This window comes from Budorcas taxicolor, chromosome 4 (assembly GCF_023091745.1).
Source record: "Budorcas taxicolor isolate Tak-1 chromosome 4, Takin1.1, whole genome shotgun sequence".
NCBI lineage: Eukaryota > Metazoa > Chordata > Mammalia > Artiodactyla > Bovidae > Budorcas > Budorcas taxicolor.
Genome location: NC_068913.1, coordinates 108,034,253 through 108,053,152, shown reverse-complemented (window position 1 = coordinate 108,053,152; position 18,900 = coordinate 108,034,253). Strand labels below are relative to the sequence as shown.

Sequence of the window (18,900 nt, the reverse complement as noted above, 5' to 3'; positions counted from 1 at the left end):
GACAGAAATAAAGTTAAAAACAACACTCGATTTTTAGTAGAATGGCTTGGGAAGGCTTCCACAAAAGGGTGGCCTTTGAGCTCTGACTTAAAGGATAAAGAAGCCACCAGGGCCAAGAGTGGCAAGGGGTAGGGCTCAGTGGACCCAGGAAGAGTGTCTGACACTCTAGGCCAGGAAAGACCTCAGAATGTTTGAGAAACCCAGGACATCACTGAGCTGCCGCTTACAGGGAAATCAGCACTTACGAGGCCCTGAAGGCCAAGGGAAGGAGTCTGGATTTGATTAGAGGTGTGACAGGAAACCAAAGGGTTCCAAGCAGGGGAGCAAGAGGATCAGATTTATACTTAAAAACCAAAATCAAAATCTGTCATACAGAGATTAGATTGTCGTATGGCAAAAGAAGGCCTTTAAGAATAGAAGGCTTCATGTAAGTGCATATAAAGGTGGTTTCTAGGGTAAATAAATAACATATATAGAGCACTGACCTCCCTGAAATGGACAGTCACAATGGGAAGGGGAAATACCACATAATAATCCAGAGGGGATTTAATACGGAAGAAGAAAGCCGGAACAAAGTACTATATTACGTCCTCAAGCAGCCAAACGATCCTATTAAGCTGTATTTTAGACGATTTCGTGGCTGCAATAAACAGAATGAGACAAAGGTAAAGAGGGGAGAAACAGGAAGCAGAGAGATAACAGCCAGGAAGCTTTTCTAGGAGGGGCACTTCACGGGAAGAAAAACGAGGATAAGGTGGCAGACTGCCAAGCATGAGCAAGCATAGCACCCTTATCTCCTCTGCTGACACTCCCTGCAAGGCTCACTTCAGGTACAAGGCTCAGGGCACCCACAACCCATGAAAAGCTCTTGGAAGCCTCCATGGGCAAAGATCAACAAGTTAACAGACACAAGGCATCCAAATTCTGACCTCCGCTGAAAGGCTGAATTCCCTGAGCCCCAAGGAGCCAAGAGCTGAGCTGAGAAGGCGGTCCTTCCCAGGGGAGACCTCCTGGAACCGAAGGGGACAAACGCAGAGGTCCGGGCCGACCCACAGTAGCAGAGGCTGCTTGGCCTTTTGAAACCAAATGAAAACTGTCTGTGTTGAACTGAAACTCCCACTTTGGGACAAATGGGGCTGGGACATGAAAGGAGAGATGGGAGGTGTGACCTCTGGGACATCTCAGCTCCTTGAACAAAAGCGATTACCAGGGTGCTTCCTCCAAGAGCGCTGGGGCAGGAGCTGAACACAAACATCGAGGAAACCCACACGCCTTCTCCCCGTCAGGATACTGTGTGCACAGTGTCACTCGCCAGGTCCCTCAACGGAGGCCACACGCTCCTGGCAACGAGTCCAGCCAGAGCCGGCTCTACAGGAGAGCTGCGCATGGGAGAAGCTGGCGGTCCGAGGTCACCGGTGAGACGGTGGGTGTGAGAAAGGAGCCTAGGGGAGTCCCAGTCCCTGAGGGGAGGCACAGAAGCCGCGCATCCTGGGGAGAGAGGCTCGACCTCGCCTCCTGAGGCCCGGCGGCCTCCATGCGGCCCGGTGACGAGGTGGGATGCGGGGGGCCGGGGCTGGCATCACGTGGGGGGGTGGCCTGGGAAGAGGTAGAGGTGGCGGCACAGGGTGCTGCAGTACTCGGACATCTCCTTGCAGCGGTGGAACTCCGTGCCAGGGGCGTAGCCTTCCCGCTCCTTGATGAGTGCGTTCACCTGCCAAGGCAGAGACCCAGCAGCCGGGGTATGAGAATTGGGTGCTTTCAGAATCCCAGCACAAGCAGAAGGGTGGTGGAAGACTGAAATCCAGTGCAAGGGAGCAGGAGGAACACTGTGCGGCCGGGTGGGGCCCACGTACCTTCACCAGCATGTCAGCCACGTGCATGTCACAGGCCCTCTCGGAGAACACCTGGGTGAGGGCCTCCACGTACCAGGAGCCCCGCTTGGTGTTGCGCATGGCAGCGGTCCCTGCAACCAGAGCAGCAGCGGGCGCCGGCTGAAGGCCACGGGCACCCTCCCCAGCAGACTGACCTCCCCCACACCCGCCCTGGTCAGAGCCCTGCGTGACAGAGGCTGCCACCTTTGGGATCACTCCTCGGGACACACAATACCTCTGAGGCAGGCGTAGCCACAAATCATGTCTGAGCGGGTGGGCAGCCGTGTCTTCAGCAGCTCCTCTCCACTGGCATCGCTCTCCTCGCACTCGGGGGATCGGTCATGGTTCTTCCCATCTTGCTGGTCGACCCCACGATCTGTTTCATCTGTACAAAAGTAGGTAAGAGTGGACAAAGACGTTATTTCCTCCCACCTCTCTTGGGCCTGTCACAGGCAAGCCCAAGTTCCCTGCAATTGGGACAGGGAAAAGCCATTTCCAGCTGTTGCCTCCAACCTGCGGCTGATGAATTAATCAAAAAAAAAAAGGAAAACAAACACCATCACTCCTTCTCCTCTGCCAGTGTGCACTGATCACGCAGAGGGTGCCCACACACGTGTACGTATATATGGCCTGAGCTTTGTCCACTCTGTAAGACAGGGAAAGTGCTCAATCAAATACTCCTTGTAAACAGAACGAAAAGCCGTCTGCATCCACGATTCACTCGTCCAATTATCAGTATACCTGGAAGTCAAAGTGCCGCTTGTTGCAATACACAAGATACTGATAGTTTTATTACATAAAAAAGAGAAACAAGTTAATAAACCGAAAATATAATTACTACAAGTATGCTGTATGAAAACCACAACCACAATTTCTATGTATTTGAAAAACACATTATAAAACTAAGCATGATCAGCTGTTTCCACGGTATTTTTGATATTTTTAAACCACTTATTATTTATTAATTTCATAAGCCAAATTGTAGCTGGCACACAAAATTTAAGAGACACTTAAAATTGGGATAAACAACTGTTTTCTCTTAAACAATGTAAAAAGAACACTATTATTCAACTATTAGCAGTAGGTGCTCAACATCCCCTGAGCACATGCCCAGCCTTCTGACCAGGCGTCATCTAGCCCCAGACGTGTTCTTTCTCTGACGTTGTTGTTTGGGAGTGGTAGGAAAGAGACAGAAGGACACACAGCTTGTCAAGCCAAAGGTAACAGAGTATGTAAGCTTTCTTTTTCTTTACATCTCCTGCTCCAAGTAACACCCAAGAGAGCCTTAAAGGGGAGCGAAGCTTGAAGGTCTGTGCAGAAAATGACCAAGATTCACCAATCCAACAAAAATTTACTGTGCAACTGCCACACGCCAAGCACTGTTTTTGTTTTAAGCCCAAGGGATACAGTGAAGAGAAAGTCCCCATCCTCATGGAGCTTACACTCCAGTTTAGGAGCCAGTCAACCAGGGCAGGGTCCTTTTTAGAGGCATCAGTTATGTTAACTAAGTACAGCAGAAGATAGGTGAGCTCAGACTTTTAAAGGAACAGCTGGCTTACTGGTCATCCCTTGGAGGATTTGATTTTAAAGGAAAGATTCAGCTTAGCCCAGGAGGGCGCTATCTTTCCCTACCCAGGTCTGGTATTTGTATATAATCTCTGACCCAGGAGAAAATGATGATGAACATGTTTACTTCACTTTGCCAGTGATGCCTCTTACAGGAAACAGGCCAAGCTGCATGCGTCCTTCAAGAGAAAGGAGACGCCTTTCCTGCCTTTGTGTCTCAGATCTATTGATCAACGAGTGGCTCTTTTCTCACAATATCCCTGTATCTGTTTTCTGTATTATTGCTCCACTTCTTAGGCAAACTAATTTCCATCCTAGACAGCATATTATAAAGCAGAGATATTACTTTGCCAACAAAGGTCCATCTACTCAAGGCTATGGTTTTTCCAGTGGTCATGCATGGATGTGAGAGACTATAAAGAAAGCTGAGTGCCGAAGAATTGATGCTTTTGAACTGTGGTGTTGGAGAAGACTCTTGAGAGTCCCTTGGACTACAAGAAGATCCAACCAGTCCATCCTAAAGGACAGTCCTAGATGTTCATTGGAAGGACTGATGTTGAAGCTGAAACTCCAATACTTTGGCCACCTGATGCGAAGAGCTGACTCATTTGAAAAGACCCTGATGCCGGGAAAGATTGAGGGCAGGTGGAGAAGGGGACGACAGAGGAGGAGATGGTTCGATGGCATCACCGACTTGATGGACTTGAGTTTGAGCCAGCTCCAGGAGTTGGTGATGGACAGGGAGGCCTGGTGTGCTGCAGTCCATGGGGTCGCAAAGAGTCAGACACGACTGAGTGACTGAACTGAACTGAATTTCCATCTACTCAGCCAATATTTATGACGTGCTACTATGTGTCACGCAGTGCCCTGGGCCTGGGGATACAGCACGGACATAAAAAGAGGAAGTTCCTGCTCACACATACTCTTTTTCTCAGCACTGCTCCCTGTAATCATCCTGAAAAAAAAAAAATTATCCAATTGTTTCTTACTTGTGCTCCCAACAGTTCTGTACTATTATCTGTGAAAGCCCAAAATCTCAGCTGTGGCTGCAGGTTTATGATCACTAGGATCTGTCTCATGTGGTCAGCCACATCTCACTACACGTGACTGATGCAGATGGAGAACCAGGCATACTTCTGGCTCAGCCTGCTTTGGGGCAGGGGAAGGGGTATCCTTCTCATCCTGGTATGCCTGTCACACTGCGCTCCTCCTCTCCCTGAAAGGCTCTACCTGCTATTCCACTGCTGTGCTCGGCTATGCGTGCGTGCTAAGTCACTTCAGTTGTGTCGGATTCTTTGTGATCCTATGGTCTGTACCCACCAGGCTCCTCTGTCCATGGGATTCTCCAGGCAAGAATACTGCTATACCCATGCAAAAAATACATTATTTGAATCTTTGGACAAAGGGACCTTTAAATCAAACTGTAAGTCTCTTAAGGGCACAGACCATGTTATAACAGTTAGAGCTGGTATTTTGTGGATTTACCATGAGCCAGGCTCTAAGCTAATACGAACCACTTTCATGGAACCACTTCACTTAACCATCACAACAACATGACCTTAGGACGTGTGATTACCTACATTTTACACTGAGGAAACTAAGGTGGAGGGACATGGAGTAACTCCTCTATAACTTCACATGACTAGTCAGTAGCAGAGGCAGAATCTGACTCCACGTTCAGAGCTTTCAATCATTACTCTTTCCCTCTGTGATGAGAAGCACACCCGCACGTCTTCTGAGCGTAATCAGGGAGTCCTGGCTTTTTAAGGGATGAAGAGAGTGCATGCAAGAGGGATGGGAGGAGCTCGCGGAAGAGCAGAAGCCAAAGGCTGACGTGGGGCCTCCACACTGCTCTCCCGCACGACACAGGAGGGGCCCAGAGAGGAGACGAGGCGAGAATGGGGTGTAAGGGAGAAGAGGAGCGAAAGCAGAAAGGGAGAGAGGCGGATACAGAAAAAGAGGAAGAGGATCAAGCGAAGAGGGTGAGGAAGCAGAGCAGCTGGCAGACCCTGAACCAGAAAGAGCGATGAGAAAAGCGCACCGGGGTTAATAAGCACAGGAAAAAAGGAAGCGTCCTCAAAGAAGGCGAAGGCACTGGCCGAGAGCATCCTGGGGGCGGACGCGGCGGCGCGCAGAGAGCTGACCACCTGAGAGCCAGGGGCGGCCCGAGCCCCAGCACACCCCATGCGTCGGGAGACACTTACAGAGCAAGAGAGGCGGTGGCAGCAGTGAACAGAAGGAGGTGCCCAGGGGGTCCGCTAGCACCTGAGAGGAGCAAATAGGAAAGTGAGAGCGGGTGGGAGGCTGCCCGGGGGCCACACCCAGGTGCCAGTCCGCCGGGGCACTCACCTCCACGGCAGGCCTGGATGAAGAACATTTTCGGTTTGTTCTGTAGGCTTGGGCAGTTGGCATTGTCAAAGAGCCGAAAAACCTCTTGTAGCTGCCGGAGAGAAATAAGGGAGAAGAAGGGGTTGGTGGTCAGTGGGACCCCCGAGTCCTGTACACACAAACAGCGGCCATCCCTGGAGAGACGGGCAGCGGGAGGCGGCGTGGCCCAGGTTCACCAGCTGTGGCCACAGACCGGCACGCACCTGGAGCAGTTTGCCGTCCACGCCGTAGACGCCGCCCTCCACGCCGTGGGAGAGGAGCGCCACTATGCAGGAGTCAGTGACTCGGTGAGCCGGGAGCTGGGCAAAACTCTGCAGTTTCTCTTGCATTTCCTAGGAGAAAGATGCCTTTCAGGGTTGCTCCCCAGAGTCAGCACCTATACAAGCTTCCTTTTGCTGTCTGAAGCCCTAGGCTATTAGAAAATCAAACGTGTTTTCTACCAAGTCAGAAGCTAAGCAAGCAAGAGAAAACTACATGACTTTAGCTCAGTCGGTAAAGAATCTGCCTGCAGTGCAGGAGACCCAGGTTCAATCCCTGGGTCGAGAAGATCCGCTGGAGAAGGAGATGGCAACCCACTCCAGTATCCACGCCTGGAAAACCTCATGGACACAGGAGCCTCGTGGGCTGCAGTCCATGGGGTTGCAAAGACTGAGCAACTAACACTCACTTAGTCGAAACACTGAATATAATGACTCACAGGCTCATTACAAGCGCATGTGAAGAACTCCTGGAGTGAAGCCGAGTTATTAATGAAGCTAATCATGCAGATGCTAGTTAACTTGACCCACTCTCCAGGCATCAACCAGCTCTTTCTTCAGCGCATGTGCCCTTGTACGTTAATGGCACAAAGGGGACCACCAGGTAAACTGTGAATGAGTAAGTAACACACTTACAAGAAAGTAACAGCTGTTAAGAACTCTGTGACCACGGGCTCACAGGATCATGATGACAGAGGACAGCAGTACTTCTATGCTGTTTTCTGTCTCAGAAATGAAGTTCCCAGAGACAATGATGACGTCTGTACAAAAATACTTTTGCTCACAGAAGAACACACTCTACGGAGGACTCTGGACAGGGTCATGACTACCCACATGAGCCGGTGGATCAGAGAGACCTAGGTTTAACCCCTGGGTTCATAAATTAGAACAGGTTCTAATATCCACTTCGTAAGAAGACAATTAAGAGTAAATTTTCTCTGAGTTTGTACAGATTAAATGAAACACTGCATCCATTGCTGTTGTTGTTTAGTGGCTAAGTCATGTCCGACTCTTTTGTGATCCCAAGGACTGTAACCCGCCACACTCCTCGGTCCATGGGATTTCTCAGGCAAGAACACTAGAATGGGTTGCCATTTCCTTCTCCAGGGAATCTTCCCAACCTAGGGATCGAACCCAAGTCTCCTGCATTGGCAGGTGAGTTCTTTACCATTGAGCCACCAAGGAAGCCCCGAGATATTGCATAGAAAGGGCTTATCACTATGCCTGGCACATACTGCAAAGACCTGCCTTCATACTGTGCCTTCTAATGAAGGGTAGCAATATTGTTTTTCCAAAGAAACACTGTAGTCCAGCTTAAGAATCTTTTTGATCTTGCACTAGACTGCCATATATGAGTAACACTCTACCTTAAGCATTTGCTCTATACAATGGAAAGTTATAATACATCTAATAGCATAATTATACCAATGTGATACAAATTGTTAATTACGCCTCCCTCTACAACTCAAAATGTCTAGATTGTCTCTGAGATGAGCAGGGAGAAAATGAGTTTATTTTGCTATGAATTTGACCAAAATATAATGAAGAATGCACTATAAAGCAGAGCAGTTTCAGTACATGTGTATCTATCAGCACCATACCCAGCTCCTACTTGTATTAACAGACTGCAGTGGCTCTCCAAGTGTGACCTCTCAAAGAGCAACATCAGCCTCACCCGGGAATCTGCAGGAAATGCAGTCTTTGCTCCTGGCAAGCTGAGCCTCCACAAGCCCTCCATGTGAGTCTGATGTGCTAACATGTGAGAACTCATCTGCTGTTTGGAACATATCTGTTTGCAGGTAACTGAGATTTCATAAAAGACTTGAAAGTCTGCAGTTTCACTGGAAATGGAGAAACTGGTTGTGTTGAAAGGGCATGTATACTTTCTGAGCAAACAGAACCCAGCCATAATTCTGGAGATCTTAAGGTAATAAAAGATATCCAAAATTAATTCAATAATATATAATCTCCAGAGAATACATATAAGTTATGACTGCTCCTCTGGAGTTGACTATAACAGAATTTAACATGTCAACAGTGGAAGCTAATTTTGCTCCAAGGGAATAAAAGTATAGGTTTGGCACTCAGGAGAATTTTGAACTTAACTGAGGTTATTACATCAGTAAACAGAAGACAACAAAGTCCAAAGTAAGAATAGAAAGGCTCTGTAACTGAATTTAATAAGACTAAACCACTGAATAAATGGGGGTTAGTCATTTGGGGGAATTTTTCTGAAAGCAGCATAGCTTAAAATAGGATCTTGAGATCTATTTTTAATAAAATTACAGTGCTTCTATAAATAGCAGGGCTCTTCACACTCGTACGTGTTTTTGGCTGGGGGGGGACACAGAAGGGAATAACCTGTGAACTCCCTGCAACTACACACAAAATCCTGTGGGCAGCTGCATTTTCCAGAGATGACCCATAGCGCTTGTCACTATACTCTCAAAGCCAGCTATAAACCAATACCTGGTGAAAAGAAATCTGCCACTTTAAAGGGTATCTCATTGCCTAACATACAATAAACTGTAATTCTAGAACTAGTAACCTCAAGAGGTGGAAGCAATGAGAACAGACTCTGATGAAGAACAGAAGCATTGAACACCTCCATGGGCAGGGAAGATACCAGCGTGCTCGCCAGCACCATCAGCGTAAGACAATTCTTCAAGATTACACCATCTCAGACTTTTAAATGACATTATCTCTAAAGCAAAAAAAGAATAGGGGGAGAAAAAGAGGATCTAAATTTTCTTGGTTCTGTCTCTGGCCTGCTGAGGACATTCGATCAGGAAGAAAGTATTCCTGTGCAAACGCCCATTGCACCAAATGGTCACACCCACTGCTGTCATCTGGTTTCACCCGAGCCTGCGAGCTTGCCTGGCCACTGTCAGAAGCTGACCCTGCATTGTCCCCTGTTCTGCACCTCCAGAGCTGCTGAGGACCAGATACGTGGGGAGGATGATACCCTCAAGGTTCAATCCTAGCCCTCTGGCTCCTTCTTGAAGATCACAGGCTCTCATTACTTAAGTCTTTTTCCTATACAAGTAGTTCCCAAATTCACGTCTTTGGTCCTGACTTCCTCGGGGGCTCTCAATTCCTTACATTTTTCTTCTTCCATGTTATTGAGTCACATATTATCCTTCCATATTATTCAGTCACGAAGCACTGACGGTACAATCATGCCATTATACTATTTTCCACATGTGTCCTTTTCCTTTTAGTCTGCTATCCTGTTCAGAACCCCTGCCATCTCATCACAGCATGTGGGGTCTCAGTTCCCCAGCCAGGGATCGAACCTGCACCCCGTGCATTGGAAGCATGAAGTCTTAATCACTGGACCTCCAGGGAAGCCCTCTACCTCATTCTTTACAATGGTATCATATTAATCTTCCTGAATCATCACTGTGAATGCATCACCTTTCTATTCAAAAACTACTAATGATGTTGGAGTGTTAACACAAGGAAGTCCAATTCCTTTGGGAAGACATTCAAGGCCCTGGGCATTCTGGTCCCCTGATCTCCAATCTTGTTTTTGGCACTCCTGGGCCCCAGACACTTGGTTCACCACAAGGTCCTGAACATCACACACAGCTCTAACCTGTATGCTGTGGCCCCCGTGTAGGACCCCTTCACCCCTCCTCTCTCCTCAGCAGCTTCCACCCTCCAAAAACAGCTGAAGTCTCACACCCTCCTGACCACATCTACCCAGGTGATGGCTTCTTCCTCTTCACTACTGCAGAAGACACTGTCTCTAATCCTTTGTTGTCTCAGGAACATTAGGGGACGTGCTGCTGCATTTTTCTTTAAACTGAAATCAAGACTTTCATCTAACTGAGGTCCCCTGAATTCAAGGTTCACATTTTAAAAAATCTCTGAGAGCTCACATAGTTCCCCATTATAAGGCTCTCAAAATTTAGAGTGAAAGTCGCTCAGTCATGTCCAGCTCTTTGGACCCCATGGGCTATATAGTCCACAGAATTCTCCAGGCCAGAATACTGGAGTGGGTAGCCTTTCCCTTCTCCAGGGGATCTTTCTAACCCAGGGATCAAACCCAGGTCACCCGCATTGCAGGCGGATTCTTTACCAGCCGAGCCAACAAGGGAAGCCTGAGAATACTGGAGTGTGTAGCCTGTCCCTTCTCCAGGGGATCTTCCTGACCCAGGAATTGAACCAAGGTCCTACACTGAAAGCAGATTCTTCACCCACTGAGCTATCAGGGAAGCTCTGGCAGTTCACATAGTTCCCCATTATAAGGGGCTCAAAATTGAACTCTGCTGCAATTCAAGTCATGGAACAATGTAATCAGAGAATCAGAATCCAACAGGTCCTTGAATCTGCATCAGGGAATGAGATCTGTAAAGTGGGCTCATAGGCCCATCACAACTACTGAATGTCACTAAGAAGCAGGAGCCCAGAGCTGACTTGGTGATTAGGGATGTATCTTTTAACTATCAGGCACATAAAATCCTTTATCAACTGCATAAAATTTGGAAAACAAAGACAGAGTATATCCCTAGTAAAAGGAATGATTAGACCAAAACCACTAAAGAAACGTAAACAGCATTCATTTTGTTAAATGACCTTCTAATAGGACTCCCTCTGAAAGAATTACTGTTGTCCCCCCTTACTCCAAGCCCAGGAAACTCTCAGGAGTACCTGATGATCCAAGAACCTGTTCTAGCCATGGCTTTGAAGCAAGGGTAAGTTTACTCCTTTGCAGGAGCTGCTATCACTGAGAAGCTGGCAATAGCAGGACAACATTCAGGTATCAACCACCGAAACTGGCCTTACCTGAAGTTTAGCAGATATATAATCTATTTCATAGAAGTAAGACAACTGAGAAATAGAAATGAAATCCACAGACAATGCTGAAGACAGACAGGGACCACCCTACCTCAACAGATCAAATAGAATCTCCTAGAAACCTTTTTACCATGGACATTCCCAAAGGCAAGTTTAGGAGAATACTGTTTTCCTGGAATCAAATGGAAGAATTAGTATCGATCTACCAATGGACTATTTTCAGTTTCAAAACAGAACTCCCTAAAGGTAAAAACGTCAGTGGTACAGCCAGTAATTGAGGCTAACGGAGACTAACTGATCACAAAAATGCTGATGACCTGCAGGAATCTAGTTCACAAGTTATCTACCCGAAGATCTGTCTTGTGGTCACACAACTTATAACAACAGGTCATGTTAATTCATGAAACAGCAACAAAACAGTATTTTACAAGCACAATTCTAGCAAACTTTTATCAGCCAATGTCATCATAAGAATAACAGCTGGAACCCTAAGCAGCAGTATCAATCAAGAAGTCACTGTCCTGTGTAGTCCTGACTTGTATGTACCTTTCCTTGGTTGGCTGGGTGCATATCAGTGTCTCCTCACCTCCTGAGTGCTTGGGAAACAAGTTGCTTAGCTGGGAGAACCCGATCCTGGACCATTCTTACTCAGGGAGCACAGCCACCCCGGGAGGTCAACACTGCAGCAGCCGACTGGCCCCAGATCTTTCTCTCTTTCCTTTTAAAACTTTATGTATTTATTTTGGCTGTGCTGGGTCTTCCTGGGAGGGCTTTTCTCTAATTTAGGAGAGCAGGGGGCTACTCTCTTGTTGTGAAACACAGGCTCCAGGCCCCTCGGGCTCAGTGGTTGTGGCTCCTGGGCTCTAGAGCACAGGCTCTGAAGTTGTGGCACGTGGGCTTAGTTGCTCTGAGACACGTGGGATCTTCCCAGATGAGGGATCGGACTCATGTCTCCTGCAGTGGAAGGCGGACTCTTTACCATTGGGCCACCAGGGAAGTCCCTTTTCTTTTTTTAAAAACTAGGCTGCAAGGTAGGAGACAGAATACAGTAAGTAAAAAGTAGGGAGAGAGAGTAACTCTAGTAAAGCCCAGCCCGCCTGGCTTAGGAGCACGGACATGTCTGGCCCCCACGTGTCACCAGCTCTCTGATGCACATGTCAACATGCCCTGCGCCTCAGGTACCTACCTGTGCGGTCTGGTCAAGAAGAACATGAACTTTGTAGCCCAAGAGCTTGAAGAGGGTGACGAGAGTGCTGTGGTCCACATCCCCTCCCGAGCGGAATTCCAGGTCTTTCTCTCCAGTGAAGTGCACGTTGCTCAGCACCAGTGCCAGGCCGCGGGGCCGAGACTGCAACCGGTAGGCCTGGAGAGGGGCATCCGATGAGACCGTCAGCTTCGTGAGGACAGAAACTATACCTCCCCCTCCAAAATGAGACATTTCAAGAAAACTAAGACGTCACATTCTTCTTCATAGTCCCACCAGGTCAAAATATAGAAATGCCCACAAAAGACGGTCAATGGGCAATGCTTTTAAGACTCACAAGGCGAGAAGGAAATGATGTACACACAAGCTAGCTACGTTCAGATGCCCAGGAAGGGGTTCTCATTTCCCAGTGCCTTTCCTCTTGCCATTTTCCAAGACTCACCAGCTGGTGGTGTGTTTGATAAAACTCAGGCGTGCAGGGCTTCACCTGAAGGCAGGGAGGACCATCTCCATGGTCTAGGGAGTGCTCCACTGCATCTGCGGCGCACAAACCAGAAAAACTAGCTTATAGTCTACCCGGCAATCTTAGTATTTTCCTATAACTTCAGGTGCCCTTTGGTCTCGCTCACTCCCCTGGTTTGTAAGCACTACGGAGACAGAGACCCTGTTTGCTTTTGCTCATCATGGGATCCTCTGCACTGGACCTGCCTATAGCAGCAGGTGCTCAACCCACTCAATGACTGAATACGGTATCTGATAAAAGTCTTATTCTAATCAGTAGGCTAATAAGTCAGCAGGCTAGAGGCCCACAGCGTAGTTTTTCCTCACTGTAAAGTAACTCAGCTGTATACAAACACACTAATCACGTGCAGCAATCTCCTACCTGCACCAGTTGCTCCAGGGGCCAATCACCATTAAAAAAGTCATCTGTTATGGAAGGGAAACAGGTCCAACCTACACCCCACCTAAACTGTCCTGCTGGTCCCTAACAAATGCACCGAGGAAACCGTGCCAATTATGAACAAAAATAGGTATCACACTAGGCAAAGTCAGATACCAGTCAAGGAAACGGAAGTCAATCTGCAACGGGGGACTGGCTGGGGTGGAGACGAGGAGGGGTTGTGCTATTTTACATCATCAATTCTTACCTGGAGATAGGCGGAGCCGCTTGTGGGGGGCACAGGACTCACACACTGGGAAAGGGAGACTCAGGTCATAGTCACAGCTCAACTGTAAGAAAGCAGGACCCACCAAGCCAGGCTCAGGGGAGCTGGTTCAGATCAAGTAATACAGAACCCTAGTTCCCCTACCCCAACCCATCCCCACTGTCTCAAAGATGCCTTTCCCACCAAACTAGCCTTTCTCAACACACACAGTCTAGGGCTCCATACCGGCGGGACTACAGGCTGAAGACCGGACAGGGTTCTGAGCAGCAGCTCCTCCAGGTGACTCTGCTTGGTCTCCCTCAGGGCCACACAGAAGGCATCAAAGGCCTGGGGGCCTCTCTTGGGCAGCAAGTTGAGGAGTTCCACGTTCTGGCCGAAACTGCCCGTCTTGGCCTACAAGAATAAAACATGACATCACCTTTACTCATCCAGTTGTAATCCTATTTCTCCAGGCGAGCTTCCCACTAACATCATCATCCATCTCAAGAACTCCTTTTCACAGAAAGAAATGGATGTGTGAACTCCTTCCCGTTACTCGTGGATTCTGTCTTCTCTGTCAAATGCTTGAGGGCAGAAATGCATTTTCACTGCCTTAGTGAAGCATGACATCTTTCCCCCACTGTACTGTGCTCTGTTCTTGCTCTGACCACCAATGTATTTCCTTGGGTTTCCTCTTTTGCCTCGATACCTGAATGTGCTCTCTCATTTCCAAGGTGATAATGTCCCTCTCTAGGAGGTGTTCCAACAGTTCGCTCAGCAGCAGCTCTTTGGCCAACACCACTCGGTTCTTTTTGAGAGCTTCCTGATGGTCAGGATGCATGCCACACCCTCTCAACATCCTGCAGATAAAAGGTGGACAGAAAAGCCGTCAATACAAGATCTGGCATAGAGGAGTGGGGTGCAAGAGGTGTCGGTAGGAAAAATATAAGGAACAGGGCTTCCGATAACTAAGACATACTTTACTCAATCTGCTTAAAATCATAGAAGTATTGTTATTAGGCAGTGACACATTGATTATAAGCAAATGATATAAATCCTTTACAGAGGATGTTCAGCTGAGATAATCTTCTGTGTTCTAACTAGAATAACAAATGTCTATCATGACAAAAATCATACACACACAAGTACACATATTCACAATAAGGAATACTCCTCTGTCTGTCAGACCAATTTTAATTCAGGAGTGCTGCAGAAAACATTTCACATTGCTTATCTAAGTTGCTGACAGTGACTGAATTTAAAATAATCCTCTGTGAGAAATAAAATAATTTAATACAATGGCAAAAACTCAACGGACAACTTTAATCACGTGTGTGTGATTTATTTGCTGCTAAAGACACACATACCCCTCTCAAGCCTGTATTGCGCTATGTGCTGTGCTTATTTGCTTCAGTCCTGTCCGACTCTTTGTAACCCCAAGGACTGTAAGCCCACCAAGCTCCTCTGTCCATGGGAGTCTCCAGGCAAGAATACTGCAGTGGGTTGTCATGCCCTCCTCCAGGGGATCTCCCTGACCCAGGGATTGAACCCGCGTCTCTTACATCTTCTGCACTGGCAGGCAGGTTCTTTACCACTAGCGCCACCTGGGAAGCCCACTTATACCACCTAAAACTATGGTTTTTCAAAACTGTTAGTTCCTGTGACAAAATGACACCAGAAATGACCAGAATCCTATAAGAATCGAATTAAGTAGAAAGTCTGACAGCAGATAAATGTCAATGACAGAAACAATCAGCGTAACTTGAAATCACTTTATAGGGTTAATCCCTATAAAAGCCAAAATTATTTTGGTAATTTAGTTTATGAGGGATGCCTTCATTTCAAGGACTCCTTCATTTTGCTATGCATTTGGAAAGAGATCAGCTTCTGTTGATGAACTAAAAGAATCCTATTTCCAATATATACCATCTATATGCTTAGTATATTTAAGTTCCACACTTGCCAGCCTGCTCAGTTTCCAAATACATAACAACAGTGAGGATCTGATGGCAGTAAGAAAGGTAACAGCTTCAGTTTGCAACGTAAAAATCTATTTTAAAATGCATCCTGATTTCAAAGATGTTAAAATGAGTTTGTGTGGGGGTTGAGGGTGAGTGAAAGTGAAGTCTCTCAGTCGTGTCCAACTCTTTGGGACCCATGGACAGTAGCCTACCAGGCTCCTCCATCCATCCATGGGATTTTCCAGGCAAGAGTACCGGAGTGAGGGGGACATACAACTCAGAATCAGTGAAATACCACGCATTTGTAGAATGTCCATGGTTTAATTCTAGAATGGAGGAGGGAAAAGCAGCTTTGGAAGAGCTTCTGAGGCACAAGAAATCCAAAGCAGAGGAACCAGCCAGTAGAACACTCCCAGAGTTGTGTGTTTAGTCATTGTGTCCAACTCTTTCGTGACCCCATCGACTGTAGCTGCGGGGCTCCTCTGTCCATGGGATTTCCCAGGCGTGAATACTGGAGTGGGCTGCCATTTCCTTCTCTAGGGCCCAGGGTTACAGGCAGCCAACTTTCATTGATTTTGGGGTTTGGGACAGTGATGTTTGAAACTCCGCTTTAACTTCTTGTTTCTGTTCTATCGTAATACTCTTATTACTCCATATATTCATTAAAAACCTGCTACAACAATACAATCTGTAGAGAAATCAGAAACGTCATTAAGAATCACCTTGGCACCTGCCAATGCAGGAAATACGGTTCGATTCCTGGTCCAGGAAGATCCCACGTGCAGCAGAGCAACTAAGCCCTTATGCCACAACTACTTCGCATGTGCTTTAGAGCCCAGGAGCCACAACTACTGAAGTCAGCGCACCCTAGAGCCTGTGCTCCTCAACAAGAGAGGAGCACAACTAGTCCGCCAACTAGAAAAAGCCCCAATGCAGCAACGAAGACTCAGCATGGCCATAAATAAATAAATACTTTTTTTTTTTTTAAAGAATCACCTTGGAACACACACCAAAGCAGACATGCATGAACGCTGATAAAAATAAGTGTTAATAGGTCAGTCTCAAGATAACATCGCAGCTGGATACTGGGTATTTCCTCAGGATATACACCAATGGTGGGGCAGTTTACTCAACTTTTTTCTCTTAATTTACTAGTATTTTCTCCTTGAAACTTTATCCTCCCTTGGTTTCCATGCCACCATTCTCTCCAGTTTCCCTCTCTCCCTACTAGGTCCCTGTTTTCCTTCAGAGGACCTTTGGTCTGCCCTTAAACGTTGACAATCCCTCTCAAATTCTCTCCCCATTCCATCTCATTCACACAATTCACTAATCGACACTCAGTTTTTAACTCCAAGTTCTGGACTTAAATTTTCAATCAGTAACTCATTAGGGTTTGATGTGAAGCACCATCCATTCTCCACACACCTGCTCCTTCCAGTATTCCATATCTTGGGCAGTTTCAAACATGGACTTTTCAGAAGTAACCACAATCACTTAGAACTTTAAGACACATCTGGAAAGGGAGGAGGGAGTGGAGAAAACGGACGCAAAGGCGAGTCTTAAGTCCTGATTCTGTGTCCTTCTGCAGGTCTGGTTCGAAAGCCCTCAGTTAATCTTCTGGGTCTGCCATGAAAGGATTTACCTAGGGCAGAGACCGAGGCACATTCACCTCCTTGTCTCAAAGTACTCAAATCCCAACACCTCTGTGGAATGCTTTGAAAATCTGGTCACTACACCCAATGCAATACAGATCATGATCTACTCGACCTAAAACAAATGCACACCAGGCAGAGGTCTGCAGGTCTCACAGGTGTTTAAGAGAGCAGTTTAGTTCCTGAAAAGGGAGGCACGAAACAGAAAAGATAAAGAATCATTTAAGAGAAGCGGAGATTTGGCGGGACTGAAAAGAGCTCCCCTGGTTCAGAGCCCCGTGCGTTGGAAGAAATGGAGGCTGGGGAGTCTGTGCACGAGACGGACAAGGCCCAGAAGAGATTCGCCCGCTTGCGCTCCCCTCGGTCATTGCTTCCCTGGCTGGAAGCGCGGATATAGCTGCTTCCAGGGGCTCCGAGGTGACGAGGCGCCAGGATCACACGCCAGAAATCTGCGTTCCTCCCCTCGGACCCACTAAGGACCCCCGGACTCTCCCCACTCACCTGCGCCCCCTATCAGCGGCCATCTGCTCCTTTGGCTGGAGGGCTGACTGGGAGCCCGCGCTCGGCGCCGCCATTTCCCGCTTTTCCCGGGCTGTGCGCGCACCCCCAACAGCCCAAACAAACCGCGAGCCTCCGGGTCCTCAGCATCCCTCCCCCGTCCGCCGGCGCGCAACGCGCCTGCGCACTGTCTCCTCTAGCTCCGCCCCTACCCCTCCACGCGAGGCCGGCCCTGCCGGAGCGGCCGCCGCAGCGCGCGCAGGCGCAGAACCCGCACGGTGGGCGCGCTGACCAATAGGGCGAGCGAGCGCGCTAGGCGGAAGGGGAAGCGAGGGCCGCCCCGCCCTACATGGCCATCCGATTGGTCGATGGTTCCCGCGGAAATCACAGCTCCCTCCCCGGCACCGCCCGCCTCTCCTCGCCCGCCTATTGCGAGAACTCTGTGGAGATGGGTGTGGTCGGACTTTTCAATTTATTGAACAGTTGGGACCTGCGTAGGGAGCACAAGGAAAACACTGAAAGGCCCTGGACAGCTTCCCTGCGCAAAGAGTGAGAAGAGTGGGTCAGCGATGGTCGAGCAGCTCCTTCGGGCTCAAACCTGTGTTACAGGCTGAGACCGTGATTACGGAGAAGCTGGCGTTCTGTTTGGATCTGAGGAAGCCGGCCAGGGAGCCTGGGGTAAAACCTAGCGTCACAGCGCAGGGGTGAGGCTGAAGCAATCGCACACAGCGCTCAAGTGGCTCCAGTGCCTCACTTAATAGATGATTTATGAGGGAGCCTTAGATATTCGAATTCCTTGGTGGCCCAAATGGTAAAAGCGTCTGCCTACAATGCGGGAGACCTGGGTTCGATCCCTCGGTCAGGAAGATCCCCTGGAGAAGGAAATGACAACACACTCCAGTACTTTTGCCTGGAAAATCCCATGGGCGGAGAAGCCTGGTAGGCTACAATCCATGGGGTTGCAAAGAGTCGGACACGATTGAGTGACTTAACTGTCACTTTCTTAGATATTCCACCACCTCTCTCTAAGAAGGTGGGGTCGATCATCATATCCACCCATCCTGAAAATCAGAAGTCTCTCCCCGCTGGGGCAGTTTAACTCGCTGCTTCCCCATTCGATGGGAACCCTGCATTGGGAACTGCTGTCCAGCCTCGCTGATGGCTCAGTTGGTAAAGAATCTGCCTGCAATGCATGAGACCTGGGTTTGATTCCTGGGTCAGGAAGATCCACTGGAGAAGTGATAGGCTACCCACTCCAGTATTCTTGGCCTTCTCTTGTGGCTCAGCTGGTAAACAATCTGCTACAGTGTGGAAGACCTGGGTTCAGTCCCTGGGTTCGGAAGATCCCCTGGAGAAGGGAAAGGCTATCCACTCCAGTATTCTGGCCTGGAGAATTCCATGGATTGTGTGGTCCATGGGGTCGCAAAGACTCTCACAGGACAGAGTGACTTTCACTTTCACTCCAGCCTTCCAGCCCCACTGCGCAGGAACTGCTCCTTTTGTAGAACAGGGACCATCCCAGTTGCAATTCCCTCTGCTCCTCTAGGAGGCTGGC

General features: G+C 48.2%; 1 protein-coding gene across 2 annotated transcripts; it reads right to left on the bottom strand.

The window, feature by feature from the left end:
* Nucleotides 1-1,025: 1,025 nt before the first annotated feature.
* Nucleotides 1,026-17,478, bottom strand: CASP2 (caspase 2). Of its 2 annotated transcripts, XM_052638625.1 has the most exons (11): nt 17,349-17,478; nt 13,944-14,094; nt 13,481-13,648; nt 13,238-13,319; nt 12,532-12,626; nt 12,072-12,248; nt 6,029-6,157; nt 5,787-5,877; nt 2,107-2,256; nt 1,854-1,963; nt 1,026-1,711 (listed from the first exon to the last, which is right to left on the bottom strand). In XM_052638625.1, exons 1-11 carry the CDS (start codon nt 17,420-17,422, stop codon nt 1,580-1,582), a joined length of 1,359 nt encoding a protein of 452 aa, XP_052494585.1. In that variant the 5' UTR covers nt 17,423-17,478; the 3' UTR covers nt 1,026-1,579. The 2 variants fall into 2 exon arrangements, with proteins under 2 accessions (XP_052494585.1, XP_052494586.1); XM_052638626.1 differs by lacking the exon at nt 6,029-6,157.
* Nucleotides 17,479-18,900: the final 1,422 nt, after the last annotated feature.